The 16351-nt window shown below is 44.6% G+C and overlaps 2 protein-coding genes across 5 annotated transcripts; one reads left to right on the top strand and one right to left on the bottom strand.

The window, feature by feature from the left end:
• The first annotated feature begins 719 nt into the window (after positions 1-719).
• On the top strand, positions 720-15054 carry supt20 (SPT20 homolog, SAGA complex component). Of its 4 annotated transcripts, XR_009770228.1 has the most exons (23): positions 720-1103; positions 1206-1300; positions 1453-1488; positions 2186-2311; positions 2391-2517; positions 2612-2886; positions 3613-3752; positions 3835-3991; positions 4496-4552; positions 4628-4705; positions 4977-5146; positions 5223-5255; positions 5588-5699; positions 5787-5892; positions 6179-6340; positions 6692-6965; positions 7123-7238; positions 8571-8626; positions 8725-8832; positions 9273-9363; positions 9739-9827; positions 12614-13062; positions 13732-15050. XR_009770228.1 is itself a non-coding variant. In XM_061702959.1 (22 exons), the coding sequence occupies exons 2-22, from the start codon at positions 1298-1300 to the stop codon at positions 12812-12814; spliced, it is 2517 nt and encodes an 838-aa protein (XP_061558943.1). In that variant the 5' UTR covers positions 720-1103; positions 1206-1297; the 3' UTR covers positions 12815-15054. The 4 variants fall into 4 exon arrangements, 3 of the variants coding, with proteins under 3 accessions (XP_061558943.1, XP_061558945.1, XP_061558946.1); XM_061702959.1 differs by having other exon boundaries at positions 12614-15054; XM_061702961.1 differs by lacking the exons at positions 9739-9827; positions 13732-15050 and having other exon boundaries at positions 12614-12830.
• exosc8 (exosome component 8) lies at positions 13112-16108 on the bottom strand. Its single transcript, XM_061702963.1, has 11 exons — positions 16075-16108; positions 15780-15816; positions 15618-15681; positions 15395-15468; positions 15231-15276; positions 15050-15155; positions 14912-14957; positions 14215-14311; positions 14024-14144; positions 13849-13955; positions 13112-13320 (listed from the first exon to the last, which is right to left on the bottom strand). The coding sequence occupies exons 1-11, from the start codon at positions 16089-16091 to the stop codon at positions 13211-13213; spliced, it is 825 nt and encodes a 274-aa protein (XP_061558947.1). The 5' UTR covers positions 16092-16108; the 3' UTR covers positions 13112-13210.
• Positions 16109-16351: the final 243 nt, after the last annotated feature.

Here is a 16351-nt window from a genome sequence, read left to right on the forward strand (position 1 = left end):
ACCCTTGATTTGAAGTAGAGTGCTATCCAATTCCTTCTTTTTAACTTTTGCGGCTAACCGGAGTTAAACATTCCGGCCAAGAAACTTCAAGAAACTCTTTGTGCGAGGCTACTGTGAGCACAAAGGTTCCTTTAAAAAAAACATACGGTGTGTGCGTGTGCATATGATTGACAGACTCATCTCCTGCCTCTACATTCTCTGATAGGCTATTCTTGTCACACCGTGCCCAGCTGTAAAATAATAATTAAAATTAAATTAGAGGCCTGAGATGGGGCCAGAGAGGGGATGTAATTTGAATAATATTCTCATGTTAGGTCATACTGACAGTTTTATCAAAGATTTTAAAAAGTGTTTTGTGTTTTTTTTTTAACTGCAAACCCTACCTTTAAGCAAGGTACACACACCTCGCCAGTCGGGCCATAAGGATAGGCGGTGCAGAAAATGGATGGATGGATGATTGAACAGAACATGACAGAAGGTCTTTTATCGCCCTCTACTGAACTGGCGTGTGGAAAGTAGAAAGGCAGGCAGAAAATAATACTAAAAAGTTTCAAGAGGAGAGCGAAATTTACATATTTCCAATAACTATATTTTTGTTATTTATAATTTGTTAACGTATATTTTCCACTAAACGTGGTTGTTGTCGGCTACGTCACGCCGGTTAACTCCGCCCACCTCCGCCCCACACCGGAAGTTGGGCTGTTGTTGTCACACTGGAACAAGATGGCCACCGCTTCTACTTATTTTCAATGAAGATTCTGATGTTTGCCTTCGCTTTCGTTGTCCTGCATTGGAGCCGCGGTTGGCCGCTATGCAACCCGCAAGGCGAGTACACCCTCCCCACCGAGCGTGTCGTCGCGGGGGCGCCGTTTTCTGCCTTGGTGAACTTGAAACAAAAAAGCCCCCTTCAGCTCCTGCTCCCTCCGAGCGACGGGCTAGCATGCTAACGTTAGCATCAACGGACGAGCTCCACGGCCACGCGTGTCCCATATCTTCAAATAGCCGTGGTCGAAATAGTCCTATAGTTGCTTTTATCATTAATAAGGCGCATTCAAATCATATTTAGGCGCAACACTCACAAGTTTGGTGACCATAGCTTGCTCGTGAGTCATTTTTTTTCTTCGTTGGTTATGAGTCACACTGGCTCAGCTGGCCTTCCAGTTTGCTTTAATGTGTATGTTTTCTAAAATATTGTGGCCACGCAGGGCGTGATTCCTCGCTTTAGGAGGGCGACGGTGAGAGGCAGCCAGGGCGGCAGCATCGTCTACTGTCACCTTGTAGCTGGCGGCTCACCACAATGGTAAGTAAATTCAAGAGATCGTCATCATCGATGACGACAATGATGATAATCCATGCCCATTCCGTCGTGTAAGAAATATGATGTAGGAAGTGCCATCGGGATTACTTCTTTACCTATTCACTGATTTATGTGTCCTCCCCCCCAACCCACAGCAACAAGTTTTGGAATATGCATTAGATCGAGCTGAGGTGAGTAGTGTTTTTCTCGCTTTTCCCCCTGACATGCTTCAATGCGGACCATTTTGATTTCACCAATTGTAATTATTATTATTATTTTAATGGAGACATGAGGTGCACCTAATATTAAGGCTATTACATTCACAAATGCAGAAAGTTGATTGAGCCACTTGTCATCAAAAGAGCATCAAGCAATTGCTTTCATGCAAACTGTTCACAACCACAGTAACTAGACGCAACATAAGGCACATCTAAAATGAAGACTATCACATTACCAAATGAATACAACCACCTGTCATGAAGAGAGCATCATCATGTGTGCTTTAATGCAGACTCTTACAATGCCAAATAAATATAAGTCAACAAAATAAGATAGCAAATAACTCATTTGGCATCTTAATCAAGAAATATGGCATCACGCTTGTGATAACTGGATATAACATTACATACACCTAATATTGAGGCTATTACCCATGCTTTGCGCGCTTTAATACAGATACTCTTTCACTTGGCCTTCATATACTGATGCATTCACCAGACACAACATTAGGTACACCTAATATTAAGGCATTTTCATTCACACGCACAGTACGTCACTTAACAAATGTATTTAATCACCTGTCTTAAATCATGCTTTAATGTGGATTCTTTCCATTTCAAGTCAATATAATTTGACATGTAATTGTTTTCCCACAACTGTGTTGTTCAGTACATTGTGGAAAGTGCTCGCCAGCGTCCTGCTAGGAGACGTCTTTCCTCTGGTGGCAGGAAGAGTTTGTATCAGAAGCTCTATGAGCTCTACATAGAAGAATGTGAGAAGGAGCCAGAGTTGAAGGTGGGTCACGTCAGCCTATTGGTGGTCTTCTACGCGGTTGTCATGGTTACAAGTGTGCAACTCCTTCGTGCGTGTCTAGAATTTCAGGAGGAACGTGAAGCTGCTGGACAAGTTGCTGTCTCAGGAGTCTGTTTCGTGTCTGGTGGTCAACTTGTACGCAGGCAACGACGGTTACTCGCTCATGCTCAGGGGCAAGAATGGTTCTGGTGAGGAGAATACAAAGCCCAGATGGTTCCAGCTGAGGAGATGCAATGTCCTGATCTTTGTTTTGTTTTGTTTTTTAATTTCCCTGTCGTGCAGATTCTGAAACGATCCGACTGCCGTATGAAGAAGGAGAGCTGCTGGAGTATTTGGATGCTGAAGAGCTGCCGCCTGTTCTGGTTGACCTGTTGGAAAAGTCCCAGGTGAACATCTTCCACTGCGGCTGCGTCCTGGTGGAGGTGCGAGATTACAGGCAGTGTGCCAACACCAAGATGCCCTCGTACCAGAGCAGACACGTGCTGCTCAGGCCCACCATGCAGACTCTCGTTTGTGACGTCCACGCCATGACCAGTGACAACCACAAGTGGACACAGGTAAGCGGTCTCAGATAATTAGCAGGAAGAATCTTGTCCTTTTTTTAATGTCTTGTCGATCACGCACACGGACACTGTAAATCTTTGTAAGTGCATACTAAAGCCACGGTGGTCACGCCTTTGCCTGTCATTTTTTGCAATTGCTCTTTTTCAAACTTTTTAATTATCATCTTTCTTTTTCAGAGCAAGAATCATACTGATTTAAAAATATTGTCTTTTTTCCCCCAAAATGTACATGTCAAATATCAGTTATATTTTTGTCCACCACAGAGCGCTACATTTTCTCATTTAAAGCATACAGAAAAATTCCACACAATTTCAATGTTTTCTGTCAAGGTGTCTCGCAGCTAAAATGGTAACATTGTCACGTGTGAGTGCCTTAACATATACTAATGCAATACTTTGTTAACGTTTCATTTTGGTCTACTCAATTTAGATGGTGCTTCATTTTCCCATTCAAGGCATGAAGCAATAGTGCAGCGGTTTTCTGTTAGGGTACCTTGCTACTGGAATGATAACTGCAGGTGTCACCAGTGATACTAGATAATGTGTGACGTTTTTTGACAGTAAAAACATTTTTGGGGGTAGCTTTGCCATTTAAGACTACAGCGGAACATCAGTTTTCATGATTTATCAATTTCAGAAAGTCTGACTGAAACTAGTAATACACTAAATACACACACGCACACACGGTTTCCATAGCAACCTCTTTTCTCTCTGCCTCAGGACGACAAGTTGCAGCTGGAGAGCCAGCTGATCTTGGCCACGGCCGAGCCTCTGTGCCTGGAGCCTTCCATCTCCGTCACCTGTGCCGCCAACCGGCTGCTCTACAACAAGCAAAAAATGAACACCCGCGCCATGAAGCGGTACCTCAACACTGGACGCTCATCTATGTCTGGTTACTGTTTGAGTTGCTCACTATTTGTTTCGTCGCTTTACGCGCTAAAGGTGCTTCAAGAGGCACTCTCGGGCAGCGCTGAACCGCCAGCAGGAGCTGTCGCAGCTGCCCACGCCATGCCAGCTGCGCCTCTACGACTACCTACAGAAGAGGAAGGAGCGGAAATCCGCGCCCGTCATCGACCTGAAGATTTCCAAGATCGGAAATGTAAGCACTCTTGCTGCGTCCTCCGCTCGCATTTACTGTCATTCCAGGAGTTTGGAGGTCTAGGTTACTTGTAGTTTCTGGAAAAAGAAGGCTCCGATCTGTACCAACCCCCCGAGCAGGTTATTTTCTGGCCCTGATCAAATACCCCAGAACTAAAACGTTTCAATCATTTCCTGTAGGAAACCTGTTCCTGAACCTCTCGAAAGTACTATCCCCTAGCAGGGTCACCTTCTGTCCCAATATATTTACCCCTGAAGTTCTGGAACTTGCTCGTTCATTGAACTAAACGTGTTTAGTCACTTTAGCCCTGCAGACCCCACCCCAAAGATTCCTGGCCCCCACAAAAGTAGTTGATCTTTTGGCCCCATGAAATTACACTGCAAATAAACAGACAATAATTTCATAGCCTCTGGAACTGGCTCAATATCAGGTTTAAATTTCACTGGTGTGGTAGCAGGTTTTAACAACACAATTGTTTCCGTGTTTGTTTTTGTTGTCCCACAGTGCGTGGACATGTGGCGACAGAACAGCTGCCAGCTCAGTGTGCCCAAAGAAATTGACGTAAGTGCGACTCTTGAACGATGGCAGATTTCCTCAGGAAAGAAGCAAACATGATGTAGATGTGTTTGCTCGCAGGTGGAGAAGTACGCTGTGGTGGAGAAATCGCTGCAGTTGGAAGATTCTCAGCCCACCACTGTGATCTGGCCCGCTGAGGTAAGTGCGTTAGGCCATTTAGCTTTTGAAATTTCGCCAATATAGGACGATGAACGGGGGCAACGCTGGTCGAGTGGTTATCACGTGTGCCTCACAAATCGAGGGGTTCTGAGTTCGAGTTTCGTTTTCCTTCCCGTGCTTGTGGGTTTTCTTGTGGCTTTTCTCTGGCTTCCTCCCACATTCCAAAAACATGCATGTGAACATCATAAAATGTCGCTATCGGATGTCGTACATAATCTGCGTTGTTCAAACCCCGCTTTCCCCCGCACAGGAGGTCGTGGACAATTACACCTTTGAGTGCGAGGTGGGCGGTCAGGCCCAGAGGACCAAGGTGTCCATCTTCCAGTCGCTGGGCGACCCACTGGTGTACGGCAAGATCTACTGCACCAAAGACGTCAAGGCCGAGGAGGACGGCACTGACCTGAAGCTCACCCATCCGCCGTAAGACCTCCAGTTCGCCTGCACTAAGAAACTCCAACCAAAACTCTTGATTAACGACCTCTCTTTTTCTTTTCAGGTTCCTCATTGGCTCCAAGATGGACGCCGAACGGTGAGTCAACACGTTTAAGAGGGCTTTTTATTAAGAGGACAGGTCTTATGGTGCAGTGAACCCTTGCTTATTTGCGGGAATTAGGGACCAAGCATCAACGTAAATAACTAAACTATGTCTTTGTAAATGCACCACAAAACTCGGACTTAAAAATAAATATACTCCTCTTGAGGTGTGACAGAAAGAGCCCAGAAATACACAGATTGGTACAGATAGGTGTTTTTCAGCCAGTAGTTGTTCGCTAGGTTCTACAACAAAATTTGAGCGAGTTCGCGAATGGTGAATTGGGAATTAGCGGGCATTGGCTATCTGTGTCTTTGTGTACGTGTCAGGTTCCTCGCGCAGTACAAATGCGTGTATGAGCGAGATGTCAAGTGTCAGGTCAAGATGTCCCACAACTCAGGCAGCCTGGCGCCGGCGCCCCCCTCCCCCAGCAAGGATGAGGTGGGCATCGTCATCATCATCGCTGCTCGCTGTGTTGGTTGTGAGATTTATACATGCATGTGTGTTCCCCATCGTTCTTCCTGCCAGGGTGACGCCTTTTCTTCGCTGGTCCAGACGTCCGTGTTGGGCAAAGGGGTGAAGCACCGGCCGCAGCCCATCAAAATGCCGCCGGGATCAGGCAGCAGCTCTTCAGGTATACCCTGACATGTGTTTAGTTAACTGGGATTATGGGACCAGTGTTTATCTTTTAGGTCTTATCTTAGTACTAGTAGTTCCTGGACCTAAAAGGTTCGATTCAGTCCAGTTGCGGAGCCCACCCTAAAGGTGGATCTGTCCAAACTCCTACCCAATTACCCCGGGACATTTGGATATTGGTGGGCATCTTGTAGTGCCTGGAATTAAAAGGTTCAAGTCAGTTCAGGGCTACAGATCAAAGGTTCCTGGACCTTGTGAAAGTATCAAGTTCCGTCTCCCCTTAGGTAATCCATATAGCTCCCAAACCACAAGTGGTCTTCTCAAGTGTCCTACGCCGCCGCCCCCCGCCAAAGGCCAGCAGCCTCTGAACAGGAAACACTCCATGGAGCTGGGACAGGTGGGCCTGCTGTCCCCCGCCTCGCTTTCGCCCATGAGCTCCACGCAGAGTGAGTACGAGTTCCGGAATAATGACGAATGCTCTTTTCTGGTTGGATATCAAATTGTATGAACATTTTAAATTATCATTCACAAGCCCTTCTTTTTGAAGAATTCTACATTTTGCATGCAAAATTTCCAAGTCAAAAATTGACATTCAATATTCCAAATATTCCTTCTTTTTGAAAGATTGCATATTTTCCACTAGAAAATTTCCAAACTAGTGGGGAAAAATTCTTATGCGTTTGAGTGAAAGGAGAAATTTAATTGATTCCACTCAAATTCAACATTTCTCGACTGACTCAAATCTTAACCATTTTAACATTGAAATTGTCTGTGTCATCCCCCCACCCCACCGGAAGGATCGGGCACCCCGAAGCCTTCCACCCCCACCAACACACCGTGTTCCACGCCGCACCCCGCCGATTCGGGGACACCCACCACCCCAGAGGCCTCAGCGCAGCCCGCCCTGCTCACGCCTTTCGCCCAACAACAGCTCGCCCTCAGCCAGCCGGTGCCTGTCATGACCATACCGCTGCCCACCGTGGGCACGTCCATCAGCACAGGCACCACGTCGTCGCCCGTCATGGCCAACCCGGCCGGCCTCAACTTTATCAACGTGGTCAGCTCCGTCTGGTAAGTGCCAATTAGTCAAACTAAGCTGCTGACGCTTTTGTATTATGCGCCGCAGTCTCCACTTGGTTGCAGCTGCCCCTCCATCTGCGCTAAAATGAAAATAAACACAGTCTGAAGTCAGAGAGCATATAATGACATTTCTGTGACGTTTTTGCAGCAACCCTCAGACGCTGATGACTGGCTCCAACCCCTTGCTCGGTCCCGGACTGAATCTGAGCGGAATCCTGCCGTCTGGAGGCCTCATGCCCTCCATGCAGCCCGCCGTGCAGACTGGTCAGTAGAACTATAAACCAACCGCGAATCCCTTTAAAGGAGACATATTGTGGAGAAGAAATGACAGCACACACAAAAAAAAGCTTAAGTCTTTAAAATGTTAAATAGTTTATATTAATTTCACGTTATTTAGAATAATTTTATTGATAAAGAATTCAGCAACTATTTAATACAAATATGTAAACTAGTTTATTTTAATAATGAAATAATTAGTTTTTTTTGTATTATTTATAACTAATGTAATTACAATGAAATACCCAGTTATTTGAAATAAAATATTTTTGTAAAATATCTAAATTGTCATATTTTGATAACCATTCAGTCATTTTTTTATTTTCCTACTTGTAATTAATTTAATTATAATAAATTATGCCCTGCGATTGGATGGCGACCAGTTCAAGGTGTACCCCGTCGCTCGCCCGAAGATAGCTCGGATAGGCTCCCGTGACCTTAGTGAGGATAAGCGGTACAGAAAATGGATGGATAATGAATTCTTTGTTTTTGTTAGTTTAAAATTAAAATATTTAATTCTCATTTTGGCGCCACGGTGGCCGACTGGTTAGAGCGTCAGCCTCACAGTTCTGAGGACCCGGGTTCAATCCCCGGCCCCGACTGTGTGGAGTTTGCATGTTCTCCCCGTGCCTGCGTGGGTTTTCTCCGGGCACTCCGGTTTCCGCCCACATCCCGAAAAACATGCATTAATTGGAGACTCTAAATTGCCCGTAGGCGTGACTGTGAGTGCGAATGGTTGTCTGTTTGTATGTGCCCTGCGATTGGCTGGCAACCAGTTCAGGGTGTACCCCGCCTCCTGCCCGATGACAGCTGGGATAGGCTCCAGCACGCCCGCCCCTAGTGAGGAGAAGCGGCTCAGAAAATGGATGGATGGATAATTCTCATTTCTCAATCTTTATTTATAAGAATTTTAAAATTCATACATTTATAATGAGTCAACCAATTATTTGATAAAATATAAAAGTTAAAATATAATACAAAGTTCAAATTAAATATGAATATAAAGTAGAACATAAATATGTCAAATAGGTTGCTTTAATAAAATTCATCCATTTGCATTTTTTTTATTGAGATGTTTTTATTCATCATTCATTTTATTATTCAGGAAACTTGTATTTTTTAATAACAACAGTTGAATGTAGGTATAAATATTACTATTACTGTATTTTAATATTTGTAATAACTCAATTATTTAATAAGATAAACATAACAAATGGGAACATGTAGAAAGCGTATTCACAGTAGGTTTTGCACAAACCATTGGAGATGCAAATACAGCCTTAGTGTAGGTAATACTTTATGTATTTATTTTTCTTCCAGGGAGTCACTTTGGCCTGAATAGCAGTGCCGGGCTGCGACCGCTCAACTTACTGCAGGTAAAAAAATAATAATGTAAAAACGCATTTGTCACGTTTCTTTTTCCGGCGTCCTCTCCTTCACATTAACACACACGTTTATTTATTTACACGCTTAGATCCCGACCGGGCCGCTCATCTTCAACCCCGTGCAGCAGCAGCAGCTCTCCCAGTTCTCCCCGCAGAGCCAGTCTGCCACTTCCAGCCCTCAGCAGCAGGGGGACACAGTGAGTCGCTGTTGTGCTGTGCTCCTTAGTCTCCGCTTGGCTGCAGCTGCCCTCAGTCTCCTGTAAAAATAACATTTATCTTCTACACACGTCCTAATGGTACCTTAGTGGGTTGCTGTGCCTTGGCTTCGCTTATCTTAGTTTAGACTCCGGATGCTGCGGTATTATGCTCCGTAGTCTCCACTTTGCTGCAGGTGCCCTCAGTCTCCTCTAAAAAATAAAACCGTATCTACTTTATGCGTGTTAAAGTTAGCTTTCCCTGTTTTTGTGCCAAAAAACAAAAGTGTCTCTTCTTCACACATGCTAATGTTAGCTTTCCCCATTGCGGTGCCTTAGTTTCGGACCATGCAATATTGTACTCCGTAGTCTTCATTGGTTTTCAGACCCCCCTCAGTCGCCTCTCAAATTAAAATAAACATAAAACATTTGTGGTCTTGCAGGGTGATCAGGGCGCCGATCCGAGTTTAGGGAACCAGCAAACGGCCGTGATCAACTTGGGCGTGGGTGGCTTCATGTCTCCGCAGGCGGCAGGTATGACACCCCCACAACCCCCCAAAACACACGCACACAAATAATTCCACCCCGAACCCACGCACACACAAAATTTCCCTCCTCCATGTAACTGCCGCCTCAAGTGCCACTAGTTTGCTAACATGTTGTAGTTGACTCTGTAGCCAAAACATGGTGGTTATACTCAACTTCCCTTTCTTCTCTGCTACATTACTTTGTTTTATCGACCCCCCCCCCCCCTCCCCTCCGACCACGACCCCTCCTCATCCTCCTTTTATTTTCTTTCCTTCCTTCCATTGCATCTCCTCATATTATATAATATTTTCCTCTCGGGGAACTCCCCCCCCCACCAACCCATCCTCCTCCCCCATCCCTCTACCCCTTCCCCACCCTTAGTGCTGTCCCAGTTGGGCTGTGGGCTGGACGGGTCTGGGCCCCCGCTGCCTTCTCCAAGGCTTCAGCAGCAGCACCAGCCTCAGATCCAAGTAACTGTGACATGGACATACACACACATGTGCACAAGGGACTAATAATAAATGACCCAAAAAAAAAAAAAAAAATACAATTGAATAAAATTTAATGGGCCCGTAAGATGAGCCGTTTTTCTCCCCTTTTAGAAACACATGAAGCACTCCATCTGTGTTGTATGTCAAGCATTGTGATTGGCCGCTACCACGCCAAGCATGGTGCAAAAGCGTCGTCTGGTTGGCTGCATGCGTGTTGTGGTCGTCACGGTTACCTTGGATGATTGTCGTCTTCAGGGGGCGCCATTTTGGTCCGAGCAGGGGTGGGAGAAAAGGTTGATATTGCGTCATCGTCACACACTGTTGATACGCCGACATCCATTGTGTAGATGGATGGCTGCAGATTGTAATCCCGCTCCTCGATTGTTGTTACTTTGTTTTAATCAACCAACGGTTTGTACAAGTTTGATAGATATTGCAATGTCTTTTGTATGTTTTTTATTTTACCCCCCAATATATCAATTGTCACAACAATAAAGCATACAGTCACAACAAGTCAAGAAAGGAGCCATTACCACCGTTACTTTGTTTTACTAAACCGCGTTTCTCCTGTTACATAGACATCACAACGTATCATCCATCCGTTTTCTTCCACCTATCTGGGGTCGGGTCACAGGAACAGCAGCTTTAGCAGGGAAGCCCAGACTTGCCTCTCCCAGCCACTCGTGGGGGGGATCCCGAGGTCTGACCAATATAGGGTCCACATCACTGCAGACGCTGCGCCGATCCGCCTGTCGATCTCTCGCTCATGAACGAGACCGTGAGATTCTTGAATTCCTCCACTTGGGGCAGGATCTCTTCCTAGACCCGGAAAGGGCACTCCATCCTTTTCTGACTGAGGACCATGGCCTCAGCTTTGGAGGTGCTAATTTTCATCCCAGCCACTTCACACTCTGCAGCGAACCGCTCCAGCGAGAGTTAACGATCGTGGCTTGATGAAGTCAACAGAACCACATCATCTGCAAAAAGCAGAGACGCAATGTTGAAGTTCACCCAACCGGACCCTTCAACGCCTCAGCTGGCCCTAGAAATTCTGTCCATAAAGGTTATGAACAGAATCGGTGACAGAGGTCAGCCTTGATTGGCGGAGTCCAACCCTCATTGCAAACGAATCCGACTTACTGCCAACAATGCGGACCAAACTATTTGACACCGGTCATACAAGGACCTTTGTCCTTGCTTTGTCTGGTCTCTCACCTCGGACATGGTTGCCATGGGTGACCCTGCCAGGGGCATAAAGCCCCGGACAACCTAACTCTTAGGATCATTGGGACAACCAAACCCTTCCACCACCATAAGGTGGTGACTCAAGGGGGGGGCAATGTTTCGTAGATTTTTTTTTTTTTTTCCCCCCCCCAATATGTTGATTTTGGATTAGTGTCAGTACACTGTGGAGGAGGTGATTATGGTTACCTTTTTGAACAAACCACGTTTCAGCAAATTTTATAATTCTATAGCTGTTGCAACCTATTTTATGTGGTACATTTTAATAATTATCACATTGACAAAGTCACAAACTATGGAAAGTGTTTTGACTCGTGTTTCAGTTACGCAGAGGTCACAGTGTATCCTAGCTCCGCCCCCAAAATTTGTCAGACTATCACATGACAAATTGTGAAATTACAACACCGTCAAGCGTGAAGAGCACTGACATGATAATAATCCAGGTTTTTCAATTTAGTAGACAACGCATTTTATTGATTATTGCACTGACATAGAGGGGTCGGGACCCAGTTGAGAATGGAGCCGATCGCCGTTCCCTTGTTTTAACAAACCAAGCATTTTTACAAATGTCTCCTTTACACAGATATCGCAGTGTGTATCATAGATGTTTCCCCCCCCAATTGATTAGCGCAGTCACTACAACTGTTAAGGAGCAGATCGCTGTTACTTTGTTTTACCAGACCAAGTTTTCCCTTGTTCTGTTTCACTGAATTTTGCCGTATTGCAACATTGTCGTCACATTCTGCAGAATATCATTTAGTTCCTGTTCTTCCCACCCAGAGTCTTGTGCCCTTCATTTCTTGCTTTGCTGGAGCTTCACTAACACGCCCGCTTATATGGAAAGCTGTTTAAATATTTGTTCGATGTCCTTGATATCCATCCATGGACTAATTCAGGAACGTCCAAACTTTTTTCCACTGAGGGGGGAAAAAAAGAGGGTACTAGTGTGATATCTAGTAACACTCAGTGTTTCTATTTTGTATTTCTTAAATGATAATTGTGTAACACTTTTTATTAATATAAAACAAATTGTCATTAAACTTATTTATTGCATTTAAAAGAATAATTATTTAAAATACATTGTTTGATACCTCATAACATTTTTTTTACATCGTCTATCAACAACTTTCTGATGTGGGTTTATTTTATTTTTGTTTATTTTTATTGTAATATAGGATAGGGTCAAATTTAAAACATTTTAAAAAATAAAATTTATTTTCATTCAACCTATTTTATACATTAATATCTTGTAACATTCAACTTTTGTTTTTAACATTTTCAAAAGAATTGTGTGGCGACCCCCCCCCCTCATAACCTTCTGATGTTGGCCATGTAAAAATGTTGTTATTAGAATATGCAGCCGGCTGCAAATGGCCCCTGGGCTGGACTTTGGACCCCCCCTGGACTAAATGCTCAAACAGCTTTCCACACGCTTGTGACATCATCCCGCCGCCATCACCACGACGACAATGCTCACTTCCTGCCTGTCTGATGTGCATCTCTCTTTTTGTTCCCTCATCCAGTTGCAATTCTTGCAACACCAAATGCAGCAGCAGCAGCAAATGGCTATGGCGGCAGCACCCCAGGGGGGGGGAGCGGCGGGGGGCCGGCAGCATACCGTCAACCAAGCAAGAAATAGGAGGAAAAGGAGCACGCCACAGCCGCTCCCCAAACCTCGCCAGGCAGCGGAAACGTTGCCCCCTGCCACGCCGAGACGCGAATGATCCACACTGTGCTCCTGAAAGGAACCTTGCTCATATTTTTTACATCCACAGAAGAAGAAAGTCCGTGTAGCTGAATATTTCCTACCCACCCCCCAAAAGGCTTTTTCTCCAATGGGGGTGAGGGGGGGGGCGCCTGGGAGGATTCCTCGCTGCACATCTTCCCGCAGAATAATCTGATCCTGGGGGGGGGGGGGGGCCGCCGTCTACCTCTCGAGCAACTTTTGTACGCCGGCGCTGGATTTGGAGCTGTGAGTGTTGACACAGTTCTGGACACTTAAGAAATTCTTTTTTAAGCAGTCTTTGTCAGCAGTTTTATTGTTATTAAAAAAGAAGATTATATATTGACAGTGAAAATACAGCTTTTAGATATATATAAAAAAAGAGTGTTCTGTTCTTTTATGTGATGCTTTTGATGACTTTGTCAATGAGTTTGTGGATTTCTTTCTGCCGGACCGTCGCTTGGCTGATCAACCCCTGCAGTTTCTCCCCAGACAAAGACGTCCCGCCTACAGAAAAATCAAAAATCAGTCATGAAATGACATTTGCCCACACTGCCGTCCTTGTCAAAGCAGCAGGTGGCGCTCTTACCTATAATAAGAAACCCAACACAATCACGACCTCTCCGCCAACACACTAGCAACTTGACCAGACCCCCCCCAAAAAATGACAATCTGTCAAAATGCCTAGTCTGATTTGAATGGCCACTTCAACCAGAGTACAATGCACCAAGAATTTTGAAAATTGGATGATGGGTTTTGGAGAAATTGAGTGTTTTTGTCTTTTTGGGGAACATTTTTATGTGATATCGCAGTTAGAAATTCTAGTATTCGGGGAAAAAGCCTTGAAATTAGAGCAAAACAGTAACTTGATTATTTCTCAACTGATCTCCTCAAATGTTTGTTTCGTCTGATACTCAGGGAAGCCCTTCACCAATTGGCTGACCTTTTACAGTTAAAAATGTCCGCCAATTGCTGGTACAGGCCGAAATTCTGAGGTTCTCCAAGTCGACGTGTCAAAGCTACGACGATCCTCACCTGGTTTGTGCATGGAGCAAAGACGTCCTTCCTCGTCCGTCACCACTGTGAGGCGAGCGGTGGCCAGTTGCTCCTCTTCGGCCGTGGGGTCGGCCATGAGGATGGACCTGCGAGAGACAAAATGGGCGTTGCGCTTGATGACGACATTTCGACGGAAAGAAAAGTTTGGACTCACTCGTCAAAGACGCAAAAAGAGGCGGCGACAGGATGCTTGAGAATCTTCAACCCGCGACGCTTTTCCAGGTCCACCTTCGGCACGCCAGTCTCTGCGCTGAAGGAGACCTCGGGGAGTGCAGCTGTTTGGGCGAAGATGACGGTGAAGAGTCGACGACGACAGGTGAAATGAACGGGATCGGATGTACGTACTGTTCTTCAGGGCGGCCAGCAGCGCCAGCACACACGTGTCCAACACGTTGCCGTCGTGGTCCAGACACATCAGGTCGCAGTACAACGACCAGCACAGCTATAGGAACAACACCACAACTTTAAATGTAGCGCCGAAAGACTGAGGCCTGACTGATAAGGGTTTATTTAGGCTGTTGTCGATTCCAATAACAGATTAATCGGCCGATTAATTTAAAAAAAATATATCAGGAATAACCTGACTTATTTTGGTCCCTTATTGCTTTCAACAACATGAATAACATGCAGAACATTTGACTGTTTTACAATACTTTGTCCTTTAGTATCGGTTTAAATTAACACAGGAATCTACAAGTACCAAAACATGGTAAAAAGATCTGATGAATTTATCTTTAGATTTAAGCCATAAATGGATGCAATACATAAGCAACATAATGAGCGAAGTTACTGGCAAAACATTATTAATGCATGATGCATCACATTTCATCTACTCCATTGTTTTCTTTGTCATGAAGTGATGACTTCAAAATAGGGCGCCAACAAAATTAGCATTTTTTTCAATCAATCAAATCGGAGTAAGCACCAACTAATACACCCAAAACTAAAATATTAAACTTTTTTTTGTATATTATAGCAAGTGCGTTTTATTATTGCTTACTTATCGAGCAACTCATGAGCTTTACCCCCCATTGTGTCTCACCTTGCCTCTTTCGATGCACAAATCCTCCATCTGCAACACTTCTGAGCTGCAGTGACAAACAAAAAAAGTTCAGATCTAAGAGAAGTGTGTGTTAAAATTGATATCTTTTTTTTTTTTTTTTTTAATACACATACGCACCTCCCGATGACCTCGGCCACAAACTGACTGGCAGCCTGGGCCTGCTCCCCCGGTGGGCCAGGTCGGAACTGTGAAGAGCACAGCGGCGGCAGGTCCACGTTGGGCACTGGAAATGTGTTGACTGATCAAAAACATAATAAATGCAAATATGACTTCTAGTCTCCAATCCATCACAACTCACCAATGAAACCTCTCTCTGGTGCCTCCACTGGCGGGTTGGCCAGCTCCTGAACCAAGAACAGAAAGAAACGTGGGTCAAAACAACAACTTACCGGGTCGTATTGATTCATCCACATCAGGAACTTGTGTTTCTTCTTATTCTTCTATCCATCTATGCTCATTTACCGCCTTGACCCCACAGATGACGGTGGTGTTGCCCAACTTCACCAGCGCCGAGCCATCTGCTGTACCGATGGACCCTGAGGACAGTCGGAACATTAATAAAAAATACATTTTAGCACAACATTTATGAGCAAAAGGCTGGTTAAAAGGGAATTTCAGTGTTTAAATGGTTTAAAAGTGTGTGTGGATATGGGGAAATAGGGGACATTCTCCCCCTGCAACTCACCAATGTTGATGGTCGTGGTTCGGAATTCAGACAGTTCGCGTCCATCCGGTCGACAGTTTTCTTTCTGGAAGTAATAAAAAAAAAAAGTTACAATTATGTTAGGGAAATGTGATTTATCAGAATCAATGCAGTGTCTTCATCAATCGCTTTAACGTCACCAACCAGAAAGCTTCGGTGGTACTCCAATGGCTCAGCCGTCCTGAACAAAACAAAAACATATTAAACAACAAATGCGAAATTAAATACGAACACCATGCAACAGAGTCACGCTATCGTCAATTTTATATTTTCACTGATTTGAACCCAGTCGTCGTGGAAAACTACAAACAAGCACATTAATTCACGAAGACTACACGTATATAAAAGCTTCATTTTGCGCATGGTGGTTCAATACGTGAATATGCGTATATTTTCGAGTAAACGGCGAAAAAAAGAGCGAGCTTGTGAGCCGTCTTACTTAAATCCAGCCGCCATGATGTTTTGGTTGACCACGTGGGTTCAAAGTTGAACTACGGAACCCTGTAAGAAGAATACGGCCATTTGCGATCTCGCGCATCATTTTCCTGTATTAAACAAGTAATGCAGGTCATTCTGAACAAGACACTTTAATATTTAGATTTATTATTTTGTTTTATTATGGTAAAAGGTTTATGTATAGTGTAACTAACCTTTTAACTACATTCAGTTTATGACATAACAGACCTATTGCTTTTATTTTACTGCTGCCTACTTAC

This window comes from Phycodurus eques, chromosome 17, assembly GCF_024500275.1.
Source record: "Phycodurus eques isolate BA_2022a chromosome 17, UOR_Pequ_1.1, whole genome shotgun sequence".
In the NCBI taxonomy this organism is placed as follows: Eukaryota; Metazoa; Chordata; class Actinopteri; order Syngnathiformes; family Syngnathidae; genus Phycodurus; species Phycodurus eques.

Excerpts from the sequence above, each read along its gene's own strand:
- supt20 (XM_061702959.1), top strand. Across the intron at positions 2,518-2,611 it reads CAGGGGCAAGAATGGTTCTG|ATTCTGAAACGATCCGACTG; the intron begins GTGAGGAGAATA and ends CCTGTCGTGCAG. Across the intron at positions 5,256-5,587 it reads TCCAAGATGGACGCCGAACG|GTTCCTCGCGCAGTACAAAT; the intron begins GTGAGTCAACAC and ends TGTACGTGTCAG.
- exosc8 (XM_061702963.1), bottom strand. Across the intron at positions 15,277-15,394 it reads TCATCTGTGGGGTCAAGGCG|GAGCTGGCCAACCCGCCAGT; the intron begins GTAAATGAGCAT and ends TTCTTGGTTCAG. Across the intron at positions 15,156-15,230 it reads ACCAGAGAGAGGTTTCATTG|TGCCCAACGTGGACCTGCCG; the intron begins GTGAGTTGTGAT and ends ACACATTTCCAG.